The sequence below is a fragment of the Ursus arctos genome, unplaced genomic scaffold, assembly GCF_023065955.2.
Source record: "Ursus arctos isolate Adak ecotype North America unplaced genomic scaffold, UrsArc2.0 scaffold_3, whole genome shotgun sequence".
NCBI classification, from domain to species: Eukaryota; Metazoa; Chordata; class Mammalia; order Carnivora; family Ursidae; genus Ursus; species Ursus arctos.
Window position 1 is genome coordinate 66,417,538 of NW_026622985.1, and position 22,701 is coordinate 66,440,238.

The window sequence follows — 22,701 nt, forward strand, 5'->3', positions numbered from 1 at the left end:
AAAAAATGTTTTTAAAAGCCAACCATGAGATAGACTAGCATTTGTCAGTTAGTTGCCTTTTTCTTTTAAGTCCTGCTTAAAATGTGCAATTGCCCAAATAAATTTTAAGTATGCCAAAATACTAAGAAATTACAAAACTCTATACCAAAATAATTCATGTGTTACAACCATAATTACTTCTATAGTTAGAAAATTATTATCCTCCTGAGAAAATCCTGGCAAACTGCTTAAACCATTTCCCTTCTGAGTGAATCTAGGAGGAACAAAATGAAAATGCAGAGTTCAATCACTTTGCTGTCCTCATGCCCAAAAAGGCTTTATCTCCATCAATTACCTACATGCAAATAATTCCAAATGCCTATGCAATGATATAATCCCCTAGCTTATGAGGTCTTCCCTCTACTTCTACCCCATTTTCATTGTCACACCTGTCTGTGGAATGAAAATGAAGGAAAGCTTTCTTCCTGTTTCTGTGCCCTCCGCTTTTTGCAACTCTTTGTCTGATCTACTCCAGATAACCACAGCCAGAAAGGAAATGGGAAGGAGAGTAGAGAAAGGAGGGTTTGGTTTTGCCCTCTGAAGCCACCATTTCTCACGTGGAAAATAAGGATGTCATGCCATGATGACATTTTGCCTTGTGTCACAATGATTAATAGTACTAATTTTTTCCAATTAGGGAAGTAATCTCAACCAGTCAGTGGAATCCGACCAGTCTTGCACAGTGTGGCCTCTGAGTGGTATAATTTGGATGTGAAATGAGATCTAGGATGATTCTTTTCTTTTTGACAGTTAAGTGTAATATATTTCCATCCCTCAGCTCTTTTTTCCACAGCTAAAAAAGAAAAAATGCTTTTCAGAAATAAATTGTTTCCAAATCTGACCCCCTCAACCAATTTGTTTTCTTTGAGTTGGTATAATGTAACTTGAAAATAGACAACGGGGTTTAGTTTATCCGTTTGAATAAGTTAATAACCCTGGCAAATGCCTATTAGGGACAGAAAGACTTAGGGGAATAGAGAGGCTTAATGTGATATTTATCAAACACCCACCAAAATTCACAGAACCAAATTCCATAGGGAATTGCCCAAAAGGTTTGAGATAATACATAAAGCTGCAAATACAGTAAATGGTCCGGCACAAGCCACCACCACAAAGAGTAAGGGTCTCACACACTTCACCTTCAGCTACCTAAACACAAACTGAAACATTTCAGATACAGAATATTCCAGTCAGTTCCACTGGCATCTAGCCAGAGTGCCCAAGGAAATCTCTACCTTACAATGGAAGTCTAGAATTTCAAGGAATATTGGCAATCACTACATCCAACTCTCATTTTACAGAGAGGCCTTAAGAAGTCCCTAAGAGATGTACGCCTTCATACAGTTCATACAGTTATTATGAAAGAACCAAAATTAGAACCCTAGGCTCTTGTGCTCATAAACTCCTATTAGCCCTTTGATTTAGGTTCTTTATACTATGATGGTTCAAACAGATGCTTTTTTCAGACATGAAAGCTTTACTGCTTCAATATAAATGGTGCAAACTGTATCACATGGCAAATGCAATAATTCCATAACGTACCCCCCCCCAAGCCAGAAGACTCCTCCACCGCCAATGAAAGCAGGAAGTTGTTAGCTCATCAACAGAATTCGGACAGTAATTTCAAAGCTTGCTGTAACAGAAATTTAGCTGCAATATTCTAGTCTCGTTCCAAGGCATTCTGTCAAGTCAGTGGTTTTCAAACTTGGGTTTTCACAGTCAAGTTTTCTTATTTTTGTTTTTTTCATGAACTCTTGGATAGAACCCCAACATATAAAGCCAATAAAAACAACATTTTATCCTAATAAATCTGTGTTATATTTACAAAATTTTATCTGCTCAATATCAAGGCAGTCATTAAGAACAATGATCCCGGTTCCTGTTAGCTCCTATCACACTACTATGTAAATCGGAAGGAGAGTATCCCTTCCCCTCGGAGACAACATTCCCAAACCCGCCACCTTGTGCAGAGCACAACCTGCAGTCCCACACACGGGGCGCGACAGATGGCTTCCAATAAAACGTTCTCATGAATAAGGCTGTTCTCACAGGGAAAAAAAAGAGAAGCTGGGGCGCCTGGGTGGCTCCCCTGGTTAGGTGACTGACTCGTGATTTCAGCTCAGGTACTGATCTCAGGATTGAGATTGAGCCCTAACCCTGCGTAGTCTCTGAGCTCAGCAGAGAGTCCGCTTCTGTCCTCCCTCTCCCTCTGCCCCTCCCCCTGTGCGTGCTTGCTCTCTCACTCTCTCTCTCTCTTGCTCTTTCTCTCTAAAAATAAATAAATCTTTAAAAAATGAGAGACTATGAATGACAAGTGTAGTCTATCTCTTCAGCATGTCGTAGATCTCCATATTTTTTGGTTACAGTGGAGAGACAGTGCTGTTTCTCACCAAAGGCTAAGTGCATACTTGGTAGCAGTTTTGTTTTTTTGTCTGTTGATAACAGCCTTGCAATCTTACTCTGAAAAAGCAGCAGTATGAAACTTCTGTTGCAAAGCTAAATCACTGACCAGTCAGAAAAGAACCCCAAACGAGGAGGAAGCACTAAAAATGTCCAAGATACAAACAGACTCTTACCTATAGAGAACAAACTGGTTGTTACCAGAGGGGAGGTGGGTGGGGGATGGGGGAACAGGTGATGACCACGGGGTGATGCGTGGAAGTGCTGAATCACTATATGGCACACCTGAAACTCATATTACACCGTATGTTAACTGGAATGAAAACAAAAACTTCAAAAAAATGTCTAAGATACAACGTTAACTGGAAGACTTCCTACAATTGCTTATTACAGCGTGGCCAGACCACGTGACAAACAGATTGCCTGAGCATCTTGGGCATGGGAATGCAGTCCGGCAGCCACGTGCTGTTACGGAGACGTCACTTGTGAATAGGCCATTAAAAACTCAGACCTACCCACACTGACTCGAATAAAATTTATTTTATTTTTCATAGTATAAATTATATTATAAAGTATGTACTAAATATTATACTAAGCGCAGAGAATACAACAGAAAAACTCCAGTCCTGTCTTCACAAGAGTGTAGTGGTTAGCAGATCTCGTCATGAAATAGCACTCACACTTTTTGGTTTTTCTTCTCTATGTGGATTTTTTAATGCCAATTTTATATGGTCACAAACAAATAGAAAGCCGCTGTATGTTTCAGAATTTATGTAGGTAGTTTCATATACTCTCAACAAATTCTGTCACTTCTCTGACAAACATCTGTCTTCCTCTGGACCAACACTTTGGGATGTTGGGGGCATTCCCCAGCCAGCAATTCCCCACCCAGTTGCTTCATCATCTCAGAGGCCGGTTTAGGCATTCAGGACAACCTGGTACATGAACCTAACAAATAATGACAACACACTAAGCTTAGAGATTCCCCCTTCTTCCAAGGAACCCATTCACTCTGATCTGAATGTTCATGCCCCCCTCCCCAATTTGTATACTGAAATCCTAATGCCCAATGCGATGGTATTAGGAAGTGGGGCATTTGGGAGATGCTTAGGTCCTAGGGGTAAAGCCTCAGGAATGGGATTAATGCTCTTATAAAAGAGACCCCAAAGAGCTCCACAGGACCTTCTGACATGTGAAGACACAGCAAGAACTCCGTAATCCAGAAGAGTATCTCACCAGAACCTAACCAGCTGGCACCCTGTTCTTGAGCTCCCAGCGTCCAGAAGTGTAAGACACTAATCTCTGTTGATTATAAAACTACCTAATCTGTGGTATTTTGTTATAGCAGCCTGAATGGACTAAGACTCCATTCATTCACTGATTCACCATTTAATGGGCCTACTAAAAGTTAGCTCTTTATTTATCATCCAGGGAAATCAAAGCTGAAGAGCACAGCATCTCTGGCTTCAAAGGCTTCATAAGCTTGTAGCAGTGGTAAACAGTTTCAATGGGCAGTAGGAAGGGTCCTGAGAGGCCACTGCAGGCACAGACGTGGAACGGGGGACAAGAGTTTTCATTTCCGTGAGGAGTCAGAAATGGAAGCTCTTAGAGAAAAGACGCCTCAGTTAGGTTTCCCAAGTAAAGAAGGGGAAGGATGGTGGTCAAGCAAGGCAGAGCTCCAGCAAGCAAAGAGACCCAGAGTCTAAGAACCTGTAAGGGGTTCCCCAGGATGGAGCCCAGGATATGGGAGTAAGAACCACATGACGCTAGACTGGATTGCAGACAGGAGCCAAATTAAGAAGGGCTTGTGAGCCATGCAATGACTGTGGACTCTACCCTAACTGCAAAGGGAACACTATAGGTATTGTTTCTCCAGATGAACCACACCAAACAAAACCTCACTTTACAAAACACATCACTTGCAGTTTAATGCAGAGCATGTTCTAGAGAAAGAAGAGACTAGGTAGGAGACAAATTAAGAGGCTACTGTAGTAATTTAAGCAAGGAGTACCTATCCAGCACACAAAGGTTGGTTCTGCACACTGAGGCTTCCCCAGCACAAGTGGGGCAGAGCGAGATGCCCAGGGCCATGCAAAGCTTGAGCTTCCAGCATCAGCCTCACAGATGAGGGCTTCCATGGTTCTTATCACCAACGCTGATGCTCCCTCCCTTCTCTCTCTCCTCCTTCTAGTCTCCGGACACATACTCCTGGTCACTGAGAACTGGGGTTTTACCCCAGGGTTCCTTGTTCCTGGTCAGGCTTGGCTAAGGTCCACCCTCATTCATGGATACACACTTCTATTCCCTTCCAGTCACACAGCATGGTCTTGTCCTTGCCTCTCAACCCCCTCTTCCCCACACCATTCTGGCACCATCAACTCCTGATCCATCCAGTGGCCTCTCCAGCACCACTGTGTTCTATCACACCCCGCACCCATGCGGGCAGCACACAGTGGGGCTGACCACCGCCACCAGGGACTAATGCTGGAACAAAAAGACAATGGGGGTACAGGTTTTCCCTGCTATCCGAGTGGAGAGCATTCCCATGAAAATTTTCATTAAAAAAGTTCATAAGAAATGGCATAGGACAAAGAAGCAATTACCATTAATTTGCACTGAAAAATTTCTGAGCACTCCCAGACTCAGAAAGTAACCTCTCTTCGGCCTTTTCTGAGAGGCGGCTTGATGCTGCGAGGCTGAACATAGTTCTGGGGGAAGTGCTGGGTGGCGCCGCTCTTTCTGCAAAACATGCTGAACTCAATTTTCCCTTTTTGCCTTTTTTCGTAAAAGCAACAATCCTCTTTGGATTTCTTCCAGTCCACAAAAACAGATACTACTATAGGTCTTCCATAAAAGAGAAGTGCAGTCGGGCGAACTTTTGCAAAGCAGGGGATACCCGTACTTACTGCACATACTTTTGGTATTAATACTAGCATCTTATTTAAAAAGTAAAGAATGGTGACCAATGTGTTCACCACCGTCCATGGAACCCCAAAGCCTGGGGCTAGGTCTCCAGACTCTGGCTGTAGGCCTGCCTGTGAGCACACAGATAGGTGGTTATCACGACAGGGCTACAGGCTTTGGACTTGGACAGTGTGTCCAAATCTCAGCTCTGCCACTTACCAGCTGGGTCACCTTGAACAAATCACTCGCCCTCTCCAGATTTGCTCTAAGGCTCCAGTGTGTTTGCATGGGATCAATCACACGGGCACAGACACACAAGCATTCATCTTTCAGTTTCTTCTCTGCTCACCAACACTCTTCGTTTTCTATAACTTAAACATTTACTATGGTTTTTATTTATCGCTCCAAAATTCTCTTGAAGGAGAATAAGAAATACTGAATCTATCTTCCTTCCTCTGCCCAATCTTAGAAGAAAACTACAAGAAAAGGCAAACCATTTTCTAAGGTACTTAACATGGTGAGGTGCTAGGAATGTGCTGGGGAGGGGGCGGGGTAAGGGGCCGGGGTGGGTGGGACATGGAAAATGCCCAGTAGGAAGAGGAAAAAGGTTTTCCAGCTATTTAAAGTACAACCCAGCTCAGGTGTTTACATTGGACAATCCTGGCAGCTGGTGACTCACTTCTATGCAGAGTATCTTAAAATGAAACTTCTATTCTTTTGTACAAGTTCTGACTTTTCCAGGATATGAGACACTCCCTCCTCAGGACTGTTTCCTCAGGCTCACAAGTGAATAATACCAGCGTCCCAAGTCCTTATCTTCATTTTAAAGCTTGGAGGGGAAATAACTGTCTTAACCTTCCCGCTGATTTCTCTGTTTATGCCCTGCCTTACGGAATTTTTAAAAAATAGATAACACCTACCTTGAATAAATGTATAAATTAAATTAGATAAAAATATGATACATGTCTCTATCACTTGTGCATGGATCTCGACCTTTACCTCCTTGTATGCCCCATCAAGCTAGCACACTGCCTTATACACAGTAGGCATGCTCAATAAATAATCATCCGACGTAAGTTCTTCCATCAATGTGTCACAGGATATGCCTTTATAGTTACCACTAAGGAAAACAAAAACAGGTAGCTTAGAGGGATGTACTATCAGCTATCAGGAAAAACATATTTAAGCATAGAAAATGGGGGGGCGCCTGAGTAGCTCAGTCGTTAAGCGTCTGCCTTCAGCTCAGGGCGTGATCTCAGCGTTCTGGGATCGAGCCCCACATCAGGCTCTTCCCCTGGGAGCCTGCTTCTTCCTCTCCCACTCCCCCTGCCTGTGTTCCCTCTCTCGCTGGCTGTCTCTGTCAAATAAATAATAAAAAGAAAAAAAGAAAGAAAGAAAAAATGGGGGGGAAAATTTTCCCCAAATATTGCTTCATTCTCCTCAGGGACCTGGCATTCAACACCCAGGCCTTTCAAAAACGAAGGATACCAAAGTGATGTCTCCAACCAAATTTCCATATAATAAAACTGCATCTACCTGTTTTAAATGCTAGCCTCAATGGTCAAACCTACCAGCTCGGGTTCTTTATAAATAATTATAGCAGGAAGACATGAAGCATCCCAAGACCCTACTTCTCTGGATGCTTTCTAGTTGGATGCTCTGAAGGCGTCCAAAGTGATCTGGTGCCTTAAGACAATGTAAGTAACTTTGCAAAAATGCCGTTATTCAAATAAACATATGCCTGGAGCAGATAATCATCATCAGATGGTCTGACTCAGCTGAGTCTGCGCTTCCGAGGATGGGCCAGGGGAGTCAGACCTCAGCCATGGCAAGGACCTACACTGATTACATCTATTACACTGAGGTCCAGGATTCGGCTTCTATTTACTTTGTCCCTCTTCCTAGTACCCAAAACTGTTCAAATCCATTGTGTTAGCTCGGGCTGCCATAACAAAACACTATAGACTAGGTGGTTTAAATGACAGGAATTTATTTTCATACTGTTCTGGAGGTGAGGAGTCCAAGAACAAGGGCCAGTAGGATCGGTTTCTGGCCAGAGACCTCTTCCTGCCTTGTGGATGGCTGGGTCTCACTGTGCCCTCACATGGCCCTCCTTAGGTACGTGTGTGTGCAGAGAGCAAGCAAACTCTCTAGGGTTTCTTCTGAAGAGAACACTAATCCTATTAAATCAGGGCCCCACCCTTGTGACCTTGTTTCGTCTTTCTCACCTCCTTACTCCAAATACAGCCATGCTGGGGGTAGGAGCTTCCGTATTTGAATCTGGGCGGGGGCACACATTAACATTCAGTCCATAACATCCATGAATAAGGAATTATTCCCCTGATTGCTAACTAAAGTCTCTTCGACTTGTTGACACTCTCCGTTGATGAATTTCTCTAGCATAAATGATACCAGGGCCCACCGTCTCACAGGACTGAGTTCACAGAATGAGGGAAAGTGAGCGGTGACAGCTACATCCGTTCTCTAAATGAGTATGTCATGGAGAGAACAGCATTTTTATCTTAGGTGAGTTCGTCTGAAGCTCTTCTTCAAAGAAGGATTAGGGCTCTTTTTCAAAGACTTCTACCTCAAGGCCATCTGAAAGCACACATTCACCTTGGCTGAGGAAGCATGAACAGGGCAGAGACATCACAAGTAATCAGGACAGTCACCAAGGAAAGCCACTTTGAAACTCTGGAACAGAGTACTTCCTGGACATAAATGACAAAGTAAATTCAGGTATTTCAGACTCAACTTCCACCAGTCTAACCTCTAATCCGGAGAGGAAACACTAATCAAGAAATAATGGTCAGCTTATTAAAGAGCATAGATCATTATTTCTGATTATAAAAGAAATTCATGTTAATTTTGGAAATTATTAAAAGTACAAAGTCAAAACAAACAATGCCACTTCTCAATTGAAACAACTGGTTATAACAACAGAGCAACATGTAATTTTGTATCCCAATTCCTCACTTTTCTTAAGCACTTTCCCATTTCAACACTCATCATTGTATTTTTAACATAACTTATAGCTAATGTTCTAACATGGGCCAAGAATGTAAATATCTGGTTATCTGAATCAATTTCTATCAATTACAGCTGGGAGTATTCAGTGAACTGTAGAGTACAATTAATACACATATAATTCTCCTTAAAAAAAAGCAAATTGAAGAAACAGCAAGCTTTTACTATGTGTGTAATTTTGTAGGATTGCTCCTATCTTTTTTTAGTGTTTATCATCCAGATTTCTGGAGAAAAATCTCAGCAATTTCGCCTATCTTCATTCTTTCTACAACTATGTATTCATGTTTGATTTTCATGTTTCTTTAAGAGCCCAGGTAACCTCTTAGGCTTGCTATCGAGGAAGCTCTACCACCAACAGACTCTTCAACCAACTTTGGACACCTCAGGAGAATTACCAACAGGCTCTCTCCTCTCCCCAGGACCCAGGTGAGGGCTATTTTTAGTTGCCTCCCATACACGCATGCCCATATTACCAAACATGTTCACCTATGGTCACCAGTGACAGACAGGATACTTTATTTTGGAGAAAAGAAAAAGACATAGAACCCAGTCTCTATATTTCTACTTAAAGATTTCAGGGAGACATTTTTAGGTTAATGTCCAACTAATACTCTTATAAAAATAAACAAATTGCTTGGTTTATGAAAATGGTTCACAACTTGCGGGAAGAATGGTTATCCAATTCACCAAGGGGAAGATTTGCTAATTTCATATTCAGAAGAATTCCCACCAACACCGAGCTTCTCTTTCTGACACACTCACCTGGGACATGAATAGGGGTGGATAATACATAGGTATTGGCAATTTCCAACAGCCTCCCCACACCTCCCCCATGAGAATGTCATGCTTTCCTTCTTCCTCCCCAGCTGAGAAACAGTCATGTTTTAGTTTATTACTAAGTGACAGATGCCTGTTTCCAGATTTAGTTGCTTTGCTTCTTCTGTAGGGACACAAATGTGATCACTGGTTCTTGAACTTCCCTGCAGTGCTTTGAACATGGCTGAAAATGAAAGTGTGTGTTAAGCCCCCCTTACAGGCCTTTGTTCAAAATCCGGTTGATGTGCACAGCTCTGCGTCAAGTTCCCGGCTATAAGCCATCGTGTTCCATGTGCCATGGTTTTTGGCAATTCAGGTGAGATCATCTTTTATCTCACAGCTTCTCTGTCACCAAGAGACTGCAGGCAAAACTACAATACCCATCATGCTTTGCTACTGCAGCACTTCAAGGGCACCCACGAAATCACTTTGCTTATGGAGACCACAGTATACTTCTCAAAGACAAAATAGCATCTTCCATAGACTCCTTTCTACCCACCTGCCCACCCCCTTCCAGTCCCAGTTGTTTCCGGAAGTGGTTATCCCTCAATGGAAATACAAAGATGGGGTGGAAAGAGAAGGACCATAGATGTCTCAGGTAGTAAAGGAAACATGCGAGTTGAAAGAATTGACCTGACCTCTAAGCTGGTGACATGGGGAGAGACAATGGTCTTCCTGCCCAGGTCACTGAAGCTGCTCTGCTTAATGAAGGAAAGCAAAGAGAAACCACCAATTGGTTTTCTTAATACAATTCTACCTGCCTGAGGGAAATTACCCCCAAATTTTGGCAATAGGCTTTCTGTCAGACTTGATTTTTAATATTATCAATGTTTGCCTCATTATGTGCATTTATTGCTATTTTAGTGGCAAGTTATGACAGCCTACATTAGGGGAAGAGAGCCCAGTGCATCTTAAGCTGGAATACCTTACTTCAAATGACATGATTTTTAGGAGTGCAGCAGTATAACTTTAAGAATTCTAAATTTGACCTTGTGGTTCCTAAGACGGCTTATATATTTACCATAGACACACACACACACACACACACACACACACACACAATCTGTACTAATATATTGCTTTGGATATCTGAGCATTTTCCCATTTTTGGATATGCGCATACACTTACATGCTGTTTGAGGGATGTATAAATCTTGCTTATTGAAATATTTGTTCATTCTGTTTTTCAACATCCTGTTGGTGAAATCTCACAAACATGCACAATCTGGCCTGAGATATTTGCCTGGGAGAGAACTGTCACAGAAATAGGGGTAACTGATGCCTTAGCCAGGCAAGGCACCAATGGGATGCAAGAAAAGACCATAAAATTTAGTTTACTACCAACTCTACCTGGACAGGTAATATTTCTTCCTTTAGAGTACCCTGTACCCATATTAATAAAGTGCTCCAAGATGACTGCTCTTTGGAAAATTTAGGGCCTGTCACGTTAAAATTTAGAATGAACAAGCAGACTATGTAATCAAAGTCCATACAATGAATAATGCCTTATCTAGGTCAACCACTTCAATCATCACACATAAAGCAAAAAACTCTGTAACCACAGTTTTTGCTCCAGAACCTCCCTCCTCTGCTCCAGGCTGACTACCTACCAGCTACTGCCACCTAAACATTTGACAGGTATGGCAAACTCTAGGTGGCCAAAGGAAACTCAATCTTACACCATAAACCTGCCCCGCCTACAAAAATGCCTCATACGTTTACCCATTGTTGCAGCCAGAAACCAGGGAGACACCCTAAATTTCTTCCTTTCCCTAACTCCTCACATCCAATTACCAAACCCTGTTGCTTCCCATCTTCTCACCATCTCAGATCCATCCAGATTATACCATGCAAGGATTGCCAAACTGGTTCCAGTACTCTCGCAAGTCATCTGCAATGATCTCTCTTTTCTCATTTTTAAGCCACCCCCCACCACAAGCAACAATATGTGTGCTTTAAAGTTTCATACTGCTCATATTTCCAACAAAGGGAGTTTTTTAAAAAAAGAATTTGCTGGGGCGCCTGGGTGGCACAGCGGTTAAGCATCTGCCTTCGGCTCAGGGCGTGATCCCGGCGTTATGGGATCGAGCCCCACATCAGGCTCCTCTGCTGTGAGCCTGCTTCTTCCTCTCCCACTCCCCCTGCTTGTGTTCCCTCTCTCGCTGGCTGTCTCTAATAAATAAATAAATCTTAAAAAAAAAAAAAAAAAAAGAAAAGAAAAAGGCAGATTTTGACAACACTGAAGGAAAAAAGTATGGTTACTAAATTCTAAGTCAAAATAAACACAAACAACTGACAATTAAAAACAAAAACAAAAAACCGATGTCATGAATGAACTTGACTAGAAACCCAACAAGGTCTGAGTTCCAGTTCCTTCCTGTATTACATATGTAATATCTAGAGAAGTGCTTTTCACACTGTGGGTCAGGATGCATTGAGAAGTTATTAAGTCAAGTTAGTGATGAGCTTTTTTTTTTTTTTAAATAATAAGGAATATAACATCACACAGAATATGAGCACATACTGCTGTATTCTGGGTGTGGGGGCTGGTGCTGATGGTATTTGTGTATATACATCAAATGAGGAAAGTAAATGTATTTCCTATTTGGAATGATATTATAGATTAATAGGATAAATTTATTTCCTATTCAATGTATTTCCTAAACAAGATTCAAAGTCACTGACATAGAGTAAGTCACTTAATCTCCATGAAGATGCTTCCTCATCCCTTAAACGGAAGTTACCATCCTAGTTCAGAGAGTATACCCAAATAAAATAACTTCACAATATTTTTTCAACTATAAAACATTGTATTAATAATGTTATGGTTACAGCATTTTGGTAGGTTTCCTTAGAGTGTAATGCTTCCATGCCATATATGCTTACAGCATAAAGTCACAATGCTAGAAATCTGGACATTCTGAACCAAAGATAATTGTGAAAATGTAGTCTCCTAAAGAGTAAAGCTGGAAACAGGAAAGCCTAAAGTTTCTCAAATTTGTATAATCTCCTTCACATTACCTACCACACTGCCTCTAGGAAAAAGCGAAAAAACAAAACAAAAAAACAAGACTAAAGAGGAAAGGCAGCATCTCTGTGTTTCTAGGGCCTCGTGAAGAATCCTCGCTTAGTAGAATGGCCAAAAGAGGGAAACGTGTGTACGCTCTCCCCACAGGAGACCAGCTCCAGAACATCAGCTGCCATCCTGCGGTCTGCACAGCCCTTCGACGGTACTTTACCTGGAGATATAAATCACTCCTCCTTGCTTCCCGTTTAAAGTGTAGAATCCCGTGCCGGGCTCTAAATGCCACAAATAATTTCAGGCAGCACATCATTATTTAGCTATAAATGTTATCTGGACACATCATGGTACCACAAATAGGAAACATTTTAAGACACTAATAGCTAAGAAACTGAAAATAGCTAAGAGGACAGGTACACTCACTCATAACTATCCCACACAAGCTACCATTAAAGCACCCTTTTTCAAGGAAAAGATATCCTAAAGATCCTGTATAATAAGAGAAGGTACCTCTTCCCCTAAAATAGAGGGAGCTTTAAAAAGGAATGGGATTCCTACTTGAATGAGTTCAGAGCACTTTAAGAGAAATGGAGGACAGGAATACTTTTGAGGACTCAGTAATGTAAGTACTAAATACTTCATTTTTTAAATGACACTGGTAACCTTCCGATCAGCTTGTTCTGAGTTTTGTTTCTTGTCAGGCTCATGAATTTTTTGCACTGATCAACCCAGCACATAATCTCCCTCTAAGCTTAACCAGGCTCACACATGTTAAACATCTGGCTGGAGTTAAGAGGTGCGGTTTGCAGCTCAGTAAGACAGGCTGGCTCACCTGGGAAACCTGTGAATAAATGGATACTGAACAAATGAATACAGAAATGTATCTGCAATTGTCATAACGTAACTTTCTCTATGACTAATTCCCATCCCTTTAAGGGAGGGAGGGGAGGTATGACTGATGAAGGCATGCAGGAAGCAGATAGTGATCATAAGGAAATTTGTGAGGGGGCTATCAAGAATGCTTTTGTCACTGCCCATGAAGCTCCTACTGGAGAGAGAGAGAATCAAACAGATTGAAAAATGAACAACTATCACCTGGGTTCTGGCAGCCTCCCAGGCAGCTTTTGCTTACCTTTGATCTTAGTTAAAAAACCATGTGGGATGTGTCAAAATAAAAGCGTCCTTCTTATAACAATGGAGGTATTTTTCTAACCAGAGGACACATTTGTTTGGAAGAGCTCTCAAGAATTAATACTGGGGAGGACCTTGGATATCATTTGCCGAAAGGCTGGCACTCAGGTTAAACGACTTACCTAAGGTCACACAGCTGGCAGCAGTGTCTAGCCTAGGACTAAGAGCTAATCAGAAATTCCCAAGATAAAATATGTCTATCATTGTGCCTCCTAATATAGTTTTAAAGAGACAAGGTCCCCTATCCCTCAGGACTATAGAAGGTATAGACCTTCTAATCCCCTAGAATCAGAACACTTAGGTATATAAGCATACACTGTTTTAAGACCACCCATCAATTGGATGGAGAAGAGTGCCCACATGTCAGGTTTGAAAAGGAATTTCTATGTCTGATACATCTTACTACAGATATGAAATTTAAGTAAGTGTATCCATATTAACAATACGCTTGAGATGGAAACAAACATATAAAGACACATACTTATCTCATATAATTGATGATGGCTAAGAAGTATCATTGGAAAAATATACAATTTGCTCTGAAACTTCAGTTTTTCCAAGTTATGAAGGCTAATTTATTTCAAAGAATGAGGAATTGAATTACTACTATACCTGATAACAACCATTTTTGCCCATAAAGTATCTTTTCTTTAGTATTTATAAGATCTGCATGAGAAAAGCACATGTACTAAGGTTAAAAAAAAAAAAAACTTGCAGCATAGATAGCTACAAATAGTGCTCTCCATGGTGAGAAATAAAGTCCACACTTAAGTATCCTAGCAAAATTTTCACCCCACAGACATACACACACACAAATGCACAAGCCTAACAGATGGATTCTAAAAATCAGCTAAGCATTCCATAAGCCAAATGTTCAAAAATTAATAATAAAAGATGATTAACATTCCTGTATGTGTGATATTGTATAAATGAGCAGACCCCTCTCTGTCCTCACTTCTCATCTGAACCTCCTTTTCCCAACGCTGTGCTCACCCTTCCACCTCCCCCTACTCTGCAACCAAATCACAACCACCCAAAAGCAAGGTGTCTGCTGCAGCCCAAAACACTTGACCGATAATATCCGGTTTGCCATTCCAGGAAATCCCAGAGTGTGTTTTAAGCCTCTGCCCAAAGCTTATAAAGAAAGGCGAGAGAAAAACTAATCAATATCAGCACCCAGCTGTGACCTGGCATGTAAAGAAATCAAGAAAATAAATCCCATCCATAATCTGTATAATTTAACACTTGGAAGAAAGCAACATCTGGGATCGACTCCAAGCGGGATAGTGTTGCTGGATGGATCTTTGCTTCTTGTACTGAGTGTTAAACCCAGTGAGCGACAAGGGGTAAGCTCCAGTTCCTCACCGTTTCAGCAAAGGCAATATCTTTTCCCAGCAAGGGTTAATCCACCCAAAAAGGGGCGGGAGGAGGGGGTCAGAAGGAAAATAATAACCACTGACATCTACTCTTTGCCAGTACAGTGCCTGGCAAAGGTTCCCCCTACACTTTGAAGAGAGGCAAAGCTGGAACCCCTTCCCAAAGGTGGGACTAGGACAAACTATTGTCTTGCTCAACAGTCACAATCAGCATGAAAGCTAATAAAAACATAGGAATGACTTTGTTTAATCATACGGTCCTTTCAGTGGACTCCAAAGTCCTATTCCCATGGGAAGTTAAAAAAAAAAAAAATCCCCTATGCCTATGATTCCTGGAAAGGCTTTCCAAATTTTTTTAATTACAGGAAAATTAATTTAGAACATAAGCAGATACCTACATATTGTCTAAATCACTAGCTCTGTACCCAATTAAAAAAAAAAGTACACCAATCAGCAGGACGCGGCATTATAGGAAATAAAGATTGTTAGTAAAATCCAAAATGCTTTCACCCTGTTAAACCTTCTGAGAGGTTATAATTGCATTTGGCCGCTGCAGGCTTGTCAGAGAGCCTGGCTTCTTAATAGCCACAACCCTAAAAGGAGTAACTGTCAAAGGGGAGACCCAGCTGAAATCAAACAACAAAAACGGGAACTGTAATCAGCCTGAAGTGGGAGGAGGGAAAGGAAGGGAGACTCCTGTATTCATCAGTCAACATTAATGTCCTTTGTTGTTCACCTTTGCACAGAACAGCGAGCGCTACCCTGTTCCTTTTCCTTCGAACGCCAGTGTCAGAGTAGTCCTTTCCTAAAAGCTGTCTCCTCGCCTCGAAGACCCAGGCTTTCCGATTTCCCCCTCCCCATTACCACTCCACAGCTGTCCTCCATCAACCCCCAACGCGCTTACCCCGGGCCGCGGGGGTGGCCAAAAGTAAAAACATTGCTAAAATACCCGTTCCCCTCCAAAGACCAAAGAGGCGCAGATGTTGAAATTTACCAATCCCCTAGCCCCTCAACACTCACACCCCAGGAACCCGGGATAGGAGGGAGGAAGGAACTGGGGTCGGGCTCGGTCTGTCAGAACGGCTCTTTTGAGGACGGTGCCACATTCCGCACTCCGGGAATGTCGAAGGGAGCCGGAGAAAAGGTTTTGCGCCTCCCTTCTGTTTTGGGGGTGTTCTCTCTGCGCAGTTGTCTCACTCTCCACCCCGGGGAATCGTTGCAGCCCACTGCCCTCTTTGGGGAAGGAGAAGGAGGGAGAGGAACGCCGTTCGCCCTCCTCTTCCAACTTGACTCACACACGCCCCGTCGCCACTCCAAACTCCGCAGGCAGAGCCCGCAGCGGGAGGGCTGGCCGCGCGCTCCCCCAGCCGTCCCGGCGCTCCGGGAGCCGGTGCGGGAAGCGTCGATGGGGCGGTGAGGGGCGAGACCCCGGCGCACACCCCTCTGCCCGGAGCTGGCTCCTCAAAGCCCCAAACCCGCAGCGCGATGCCAGGATTAGGCATTTCCAGCCCGGCGGAGCGAGAGGGGCGCAGGGGCAAGAACGCGAAATGCGCACCCGCTCGGGCCAGAGAGGAATAAAAGTTCGCCCCGCGGAGACTCACCCACGCCGTATTTCTCGTGCTCCGTAGGTATCCACATGGCTAAAGGGGGGTCCGGGGTCTTCAGGCTTTGTAATCCTCGCGCCTTCTCCTGCTCACAACAATGCACAGCTCCCGAGTAGCGGCTGCAACGCTGGAGCGCGGCGGCTCCGCGCGAGCTGTGGGCGCTGGGCAAGGTCTGCGCTGGAAGCTCCCGAAACCGGCGTTGACACCGCGCGGCTGAGGCTGCGCCGCCCGCCGCTCTCCCGGCGGCGGCTGCTCACAGTCCTCCGACGCGCTCCCGGGGACCCGGCGGCGCAGTCATTGTTCTGATTCACTGAACTAAGCTACACGCCAGAATACTCTCCGGCGCGCCCCCGCCCGCCAGCGCCTCTTCCAGCCCTCCCTGTCCGGGTGTCCCTGCAGCAAGCTGGGAATTGTAGTTCTAGGCCTCGCCATCCCGGAAGGGGGCGTGGCAGTAGCAGCTGGGGGCGGGATTAGGCTTCGCTCTCCACTTCCTATTGGCCCAGAACGTGATGGCGAGGCGTGGACGTGGAGGAAGCCCCACGTTGATGGGGAGTTCGCCTCCAGTCGCGTTTCTATTGGTTCCGGACCCGTCCGCTTGCCCTCCCTTTTCTCCGCCGCCGCGTAATGGCTGCTCCCGAGACCCAGGGGGCTGCTGCCGGAGGGGAGGAGGACTGTGAGGGCAACCATAGCGAAGCCTGGGGTGTCAGTTATGAGGGTGAGTACGGTGCCACTGAAGTGTAAATGGTTTGTCTCCCTTTCTCTCCGACCAGGGGTGCAGCTGACCGCCAGGCAAGCCCCGGGAGCCTGCCAGCCCTAAGCCACCTGGGCGCGAGGCGGGGCCCAGCCTGGCGGGGTGGGGTCGGAGGCGGCTACTTGGTAGGGGATCTCTGGGGGGAAAAGAGAAAATGGGATGGAATGGCCTTCCCCGCAGCCAGGGAAGCTCCCTGAGCGTTTGTCTTCCGTTTGGAGCTCCCAGCTTTGCGCTCGCTGCCGGGTGGGTGTGTGTCAAGTCATGTTCGCGCATGTGTGATTGTAACTCCGGGATTAGCAGCTCTCTCCTCTCCGGTACCCTGCCTCCGCCTAGGTTGGCCTCGGGAGATACGTTTTGTGTTTGGGAGGATTTCCAGTTGCAGACTGGCCACTTCTCTCCACTCTACGGATTTGCTCAATTGCTGGCTGGAGCGGCTTCTGAAGGGAAAGTGTGCCTTTCACAGCCTCTCTGATATCCCCGGGCGATCTCCAGGATTGCCTGTGGACCCTAGCTGAGTCCTTAGAGAAAGAAGAAAGGAAGTATTTTGCACTCATGGCTTCGGAGAAATTTTGAATAGGTTATGAAAATCGCTGCTCGTCTTTTAAGCTGCCCTCTGATCCGATGTAGAGATCAAAAAACAAACTATGGAGGCTGCCAGGGGATTGTCTCGAGGATTCCTAGCCCTATTCTTTTACCTTTAGTACATCTGTCCCCGCCCACCTTCCTTTTTTTTTTTTTTGTCTTGAAGTGTAATTTAGCACAACTAGTTGTCTTTCTATTGGACATGGTTTGGGGCTTAAAGGTTCTCTGTCCTTGTTTGATATTTTTTGGGTTACTTTGTTTTTGTTTTCACGATTAAGTTGACATTTAGTCTTGAGTTTTTATTCAGCACAGAGATAAAGTGCCATTTTTTCCCACCGACCATCAGTGGAACTACTTGCTCTGAAATTATTTTAATACTTCTACCAAAGAGATCTTTGATAGGCTCCCCACGTTAAATAGTAATACCCACACTCTAAGCAGTTCATTTGGGGACTCTTACCTGATGGTAAGGTACTAGTAAGGTTTTCCAGATACTCAAATTTCCAGAGGGCTGGCTACCTGCTTAACATTTAAAGATAAAATCTTTGATGAATTTATCTCACAGATTAATTCGTAAAAAAGAAAACTGGGAATTCCTTTCAAAAACATGGTAAATCTTTTAAATATCTTTAGTTATTGTAAAAACTTTCATAATAAATATTTGAAGCCAGTGTATTTAAGTTAAATGAAAGTTCCTCCACCACACAGTTCATTCCCAAAATAACAACTTTTAAAAGTTTGTTGTGTTTTCTTTCTTACATATTCCTACATGACACACATCTGTATTGTTTTGATTCTGAAAAATAAAAAGGGATCATTCTATGTAAGCTCAAAGATCTGCAACCTCCTTTATCCCAATGATCTATTATAGACACTCTTCCACATCAGTATATTTGTTGCTTCATTCTTTTCAAGGACTGTGCCAATTGTAGTCTATACTATGAATGTGCCATACTTTAACCATTCCTCTGTTAACATGTAGTGGGCTTATATACATGTCCTTTATATAACTTTATATACATGTCCTTCCCCCTCTTGGTTTATTTCTTGAGAAATTGCTGAGTCAGAGGTAAGACAGTTTTAAAATTTCGATAGAGGGGCGCCTGGGTGGCACAGCAGTTAAGCGTCTGCCTTCGGCTCAGGGCGTGATCCCGGCGTTATGGGATCAAGACCAACATCAGGCTCCTCTGCTAGGAGCCTGCTTCTTCCTCTCCCACTCCCCCTGCTTGTGTTCCCTCTCTCGCTGGCTGTCTCTATCTCTGTCAAATAAATAAAAATAAAATCTTTAAAAAGATAAAATAAAATTTCGATAGATATCAGATTTTCCCTTTGAAAGGTGTCAGCATCCACGCCTACATGAGTGTTCTTTTTCCATGTACTTACCTATGTGAGGAAATCATTAATCTAGGACCAGTGTTTAAATAACTATTGGATTGAATTGAGTAAGTGCTATAAAGAATAATTTTATGTTCCAATTTGTTTTCAACAAAAGTATTGAGCAGCAGTGATTTGAAGCATCTGTAACAAAAAAATTCCTCACCTTGGCTCATAGCTGACAAATACTCGTACTAATTTGTAGCAGTCAGTGGGAAAACTACTGGTTGATTTTTATATCATTCTTATAAGGTAAGGTTGTCTATAAAAATCCCCTTAATAATTTACATATCATTCTGTAACTTTATCCAAATTCTTTTCAAAGCCTGCAAAGTGTGATAGAAATTTTGGGTGGAAATAATGCTACTAAAAGTATATTTGTATTTTTTTGTTAAGCAGTTACTTAGATTCTCAAGAATGCCTTTCCCTGTAAAATCATTAATTTCTTGAAAACTGTCTTTCTTAAGAGGTTTTACTCTAGATCTAATTAAAATATCAATCTGTGTGCTTAATACCTTGGGACTGAAAGTTTCTACTCCAATGTGTATGCAGGCAGGTACCACACCTTACCTGAGATCTGTAAGGTCAGACTTCCTGAGGTTCCATCCCTCTCCAGAAAAGTCCCTGATCTTGCACAACAGTGCTTTGCATACATTTGAACTGTAACTGGGATTTCATATTACCCTCTAAAATTAAGAACAGTTAGTAAATACAAGATAGTATATTAACTAACAGATAATAAGTTAAGAACAGATAGTAAATCACACTTGGGGATGTATTATTGGTATTTTTTCATTTGCTGTTTTTAGTTAGAGGCAGTAAGATAACACACATAGTTTATTAACTGACAGTACCTACAGGAAATTTTTGTGATGGAGGTGATTTTTTTCTGACAGTATTAACCCGTGTATCCATATTGTGATATTCTGACAGAATTAACTTTTTTCTCTGCAAATGCATGCTCAGAAGATGATAATCATGGGAATGCTACTTTGGATTTATAATGTACTTCCTCTGGAGACCTTATTAACTAATTTGTGATGTCTCTAGAAGGATTGGGGTAGCAGGTGGCCTCAACTCCTCATTCTTATATTTCAATAAATAGCATCAAGCCTTAGCTAGAAACCTAGGAAGTATCCTTGATTCCTATCTTGCCCTCACGTTCTGAATCTGATGAGTTACTAATGTCTTATTTTTCTGTGCCTAAAATCATCTTTGAATTTGTTCTTCATCTCTTTAGGCTCTATTCTTTTTCTAACCCTCGCCATTGCTGCTGAATTACCTGTGTCCCCCATCCTCCAACCTGTGTTCTTGGGGACCAAAACTTCGACATGTTTGGTTTTGTCTGCCTGACCCTGTCTTGGCACCTTGCCAGTATTTAATCATTGTTTAACCAGAAATGAATTCCAGCCTGGATGATTGCAAAATCTTCCTAGTGATCTCACTGACTCTTGATTTTTCCCTCCTTTAGTCCACATTCCAAAACACAAATGTGTTCGTGTGTCCTCTTCCAAATCTTCAGTGTGACTCTAATGCTTGTATAATGAGGTCCAAATTCTCCATGTGGGATTTAAGATTCAAATCTACTTTTCCAGCTTCATCTTCAGTCATTCTGCTTTCCTCCCACATCTCCATTATCACCCTTACCATATCAAACTATAGTTATTTACTGGCAGCTTTGTCTACCCCAATAGACTATGAACTTCTTGAGGGCAAGAGTTGTCTTATTTTACTTTTATACATCCAGTGCTTATCCAAGCTGCATGAAGTAAACACTCTAACAATTTAGTGGTTAGAATCTGTTTGAAATTTATTCGAAGTACTTAGAATGGCTGCTGTTTTGCATAGAGGAATTGAAATCAAATGAAAAACTGAGTATATGTTTTATGCTTGTGGAAGTTATGCACACCAACTAGGAAATGCAGAATATATCATCATGAAGATGATAATCATCTTCAGGTAATCATAGTTGACATTTTCACATAGTTTTTAGTCTTTTTTTTTTTAAGTGAAGTGTTAGCATTGTATAGTGATTAAAGTTTTTAAAAAAATACTTCACACCTGTTCCTTACAACTTTGAACCCGTAACTGAATGAGCTGCTGCATAGAAATTGAAGTCAGTGTTCCATCATTGTCTGGCAGTTATCTGGTTTTCCACGGGTTGTCATCTTATTTCCAGAATTAATGCTTAAGTCCAGTCTCATACATTTGACGTGACAGTGGAAAGAGAGCTAGACCCTATCTTGGAAAAACCGTGTTTGAATTTCAGTTCTGACGTTTAGTAGTTGTGTATAGCTTTATTGCATATGCTGCTGCATTTATGAAAATATGTATATAATACCTACTTTGCAGAGTTGTGATTACTTCATTCAATTATATATCTATGACACCTGCCATTATTTCCTTTTATCATCTTGGAATTCAGTAAATATTAGTTGTTTTCAGTGTAAAGGTATGCCTAAATGAACTATAAAACTGCCTACCCTCCTATTCTGTATTTACTTAGGAAGCAATCTACGTTGTGTTATAACCAAGGAGGAGCTTAGGAATGTGTCGGTGATACTGCTTGGCTGCCCTTGCATTCCTGGGGGTCGGCAGAGTGTCTGTCAGTGCTCTGTACTAGTATTGCAACTATGTCCTCTGAAAGCGTTTTATATTCTCTTCATACCCTTTCTCACCCCTACCCAGTGCTGCCCTCTCATCTCCAGCTCCCCACACACATACCCACATTCAGAGTCATCAAGAAGTTGAGATAATCTTGCATATTGGGATGGCTTTGCAGGGTACAGGCTAGAGGATGTCATGGAAGAAAAAGAATTATAGAAACCTCAACTTGTGGATTTGGTGTAAGATTCTGAAGAGGCCTCCTTCAGAACATCCTTTATTTTTCCTATAAAAAATGTGGAAACTACCTTGTTGGATATTAAGAGGAAATTTATAAAAGAGAATATTATAATAATGGTGGTGCTGATTCAGATAGCTAACATTTGTTGAGCAGTAACTGTGCCAAGTGCTGTTTCAGATGCTGTCATAGGTGTTACGTCATTTCATCCTCACAACATCCCTGAAGTAGATACTCATATTATCCCCTTCTCATTTATAAGTGGGAAACTGGTGCAAGAGTGGCTTGCACAGGGTCACACAGTGACCAAAACAGACCTTTTATCCTATTTACTATTATAATGATGTCTCATAGAAACTAAATTTCATTGGATAAGGTCTAAAACAGAGTTTCCTTGAACATAAATATGTTCCAAAGCTAATGTTACTATAGAAAGGCAGTGTGGTGTAGGAAAAAGAGTATGTGTGTACATTTTGAGGTCAGGCCAATGTAAGATCAAATCCTGGTCACTTACCACCCATAAGCAAGCTAATCAACTTCTGAACCTCAGTTTCTCATCTGTAAAATAATCAAATCTGTCTTGCTGGAATGTTGAAATGATGACCAAGATGAGAGATTAGTAGCCTGGTCTTCAATAAATGGTGACTTATTTCAGACACAGGTATGGGCTCATCTTTAGCATGTGTGCCAGAGGTGATACAGGTAATGATTTTGAGTACTACAGCCTTAATGTGTCTTTCCATTTCATGACGAGGCTTCTGTTGAGGGATTAT

At 42.4% G+C, this 22,701-nt stretch overlaps 2 protein-coding genes across 4 annotated transcripts in view; one reads left to right on the forward strand and one right to left on the reverse strand.

Moving 5' to 3' along the window:
* DOCK4 (dedicator of cytokinesis 4) overlaps positions 1–16,773 on the reverse strand; it is a 409,136-nt gene extending 392,363 nt beyond the window's left edge. For 2 of the 3 annotated variants that reach the window (XM_044387653.3, XM_026509577.4), the window contains exon 1: positions 16,377–16,730. In XM_044387653.3, the coding sequence (XP_044243588.3) occupies positions 16,377–16,413 (37 nt within the window). In that variant the 5' untranslated portion in view covers positions 16,414–16,730. Of the gene's footprint in view, positions 1–16,376 lie in introns of all 3 variants that reach the window. The other variant, XM_026509569.4, reaches the window with a different exon arrangement.
* A 145-nt stretch (positions 16,774–16,918) lies between these two features.
* Positions 16,919–22,701, forward strand: part of ZNF277 (zinc finger protein 277) — a 104,062-nt gene continuing 98,279 nt past the window's right edge. The window contains exon 1 of the mRNA XM_026509586.4: positions 16,919–17,094. Within this exon, the coding sequence (XP_026365371.1) occupies positions 17,004–17,094 (91 nt within the window). The 5' untranslated portion in view covers positions 16,919–17,003. The remainder of the gene's footprint in view (positions 17,095–22,701) is intronic.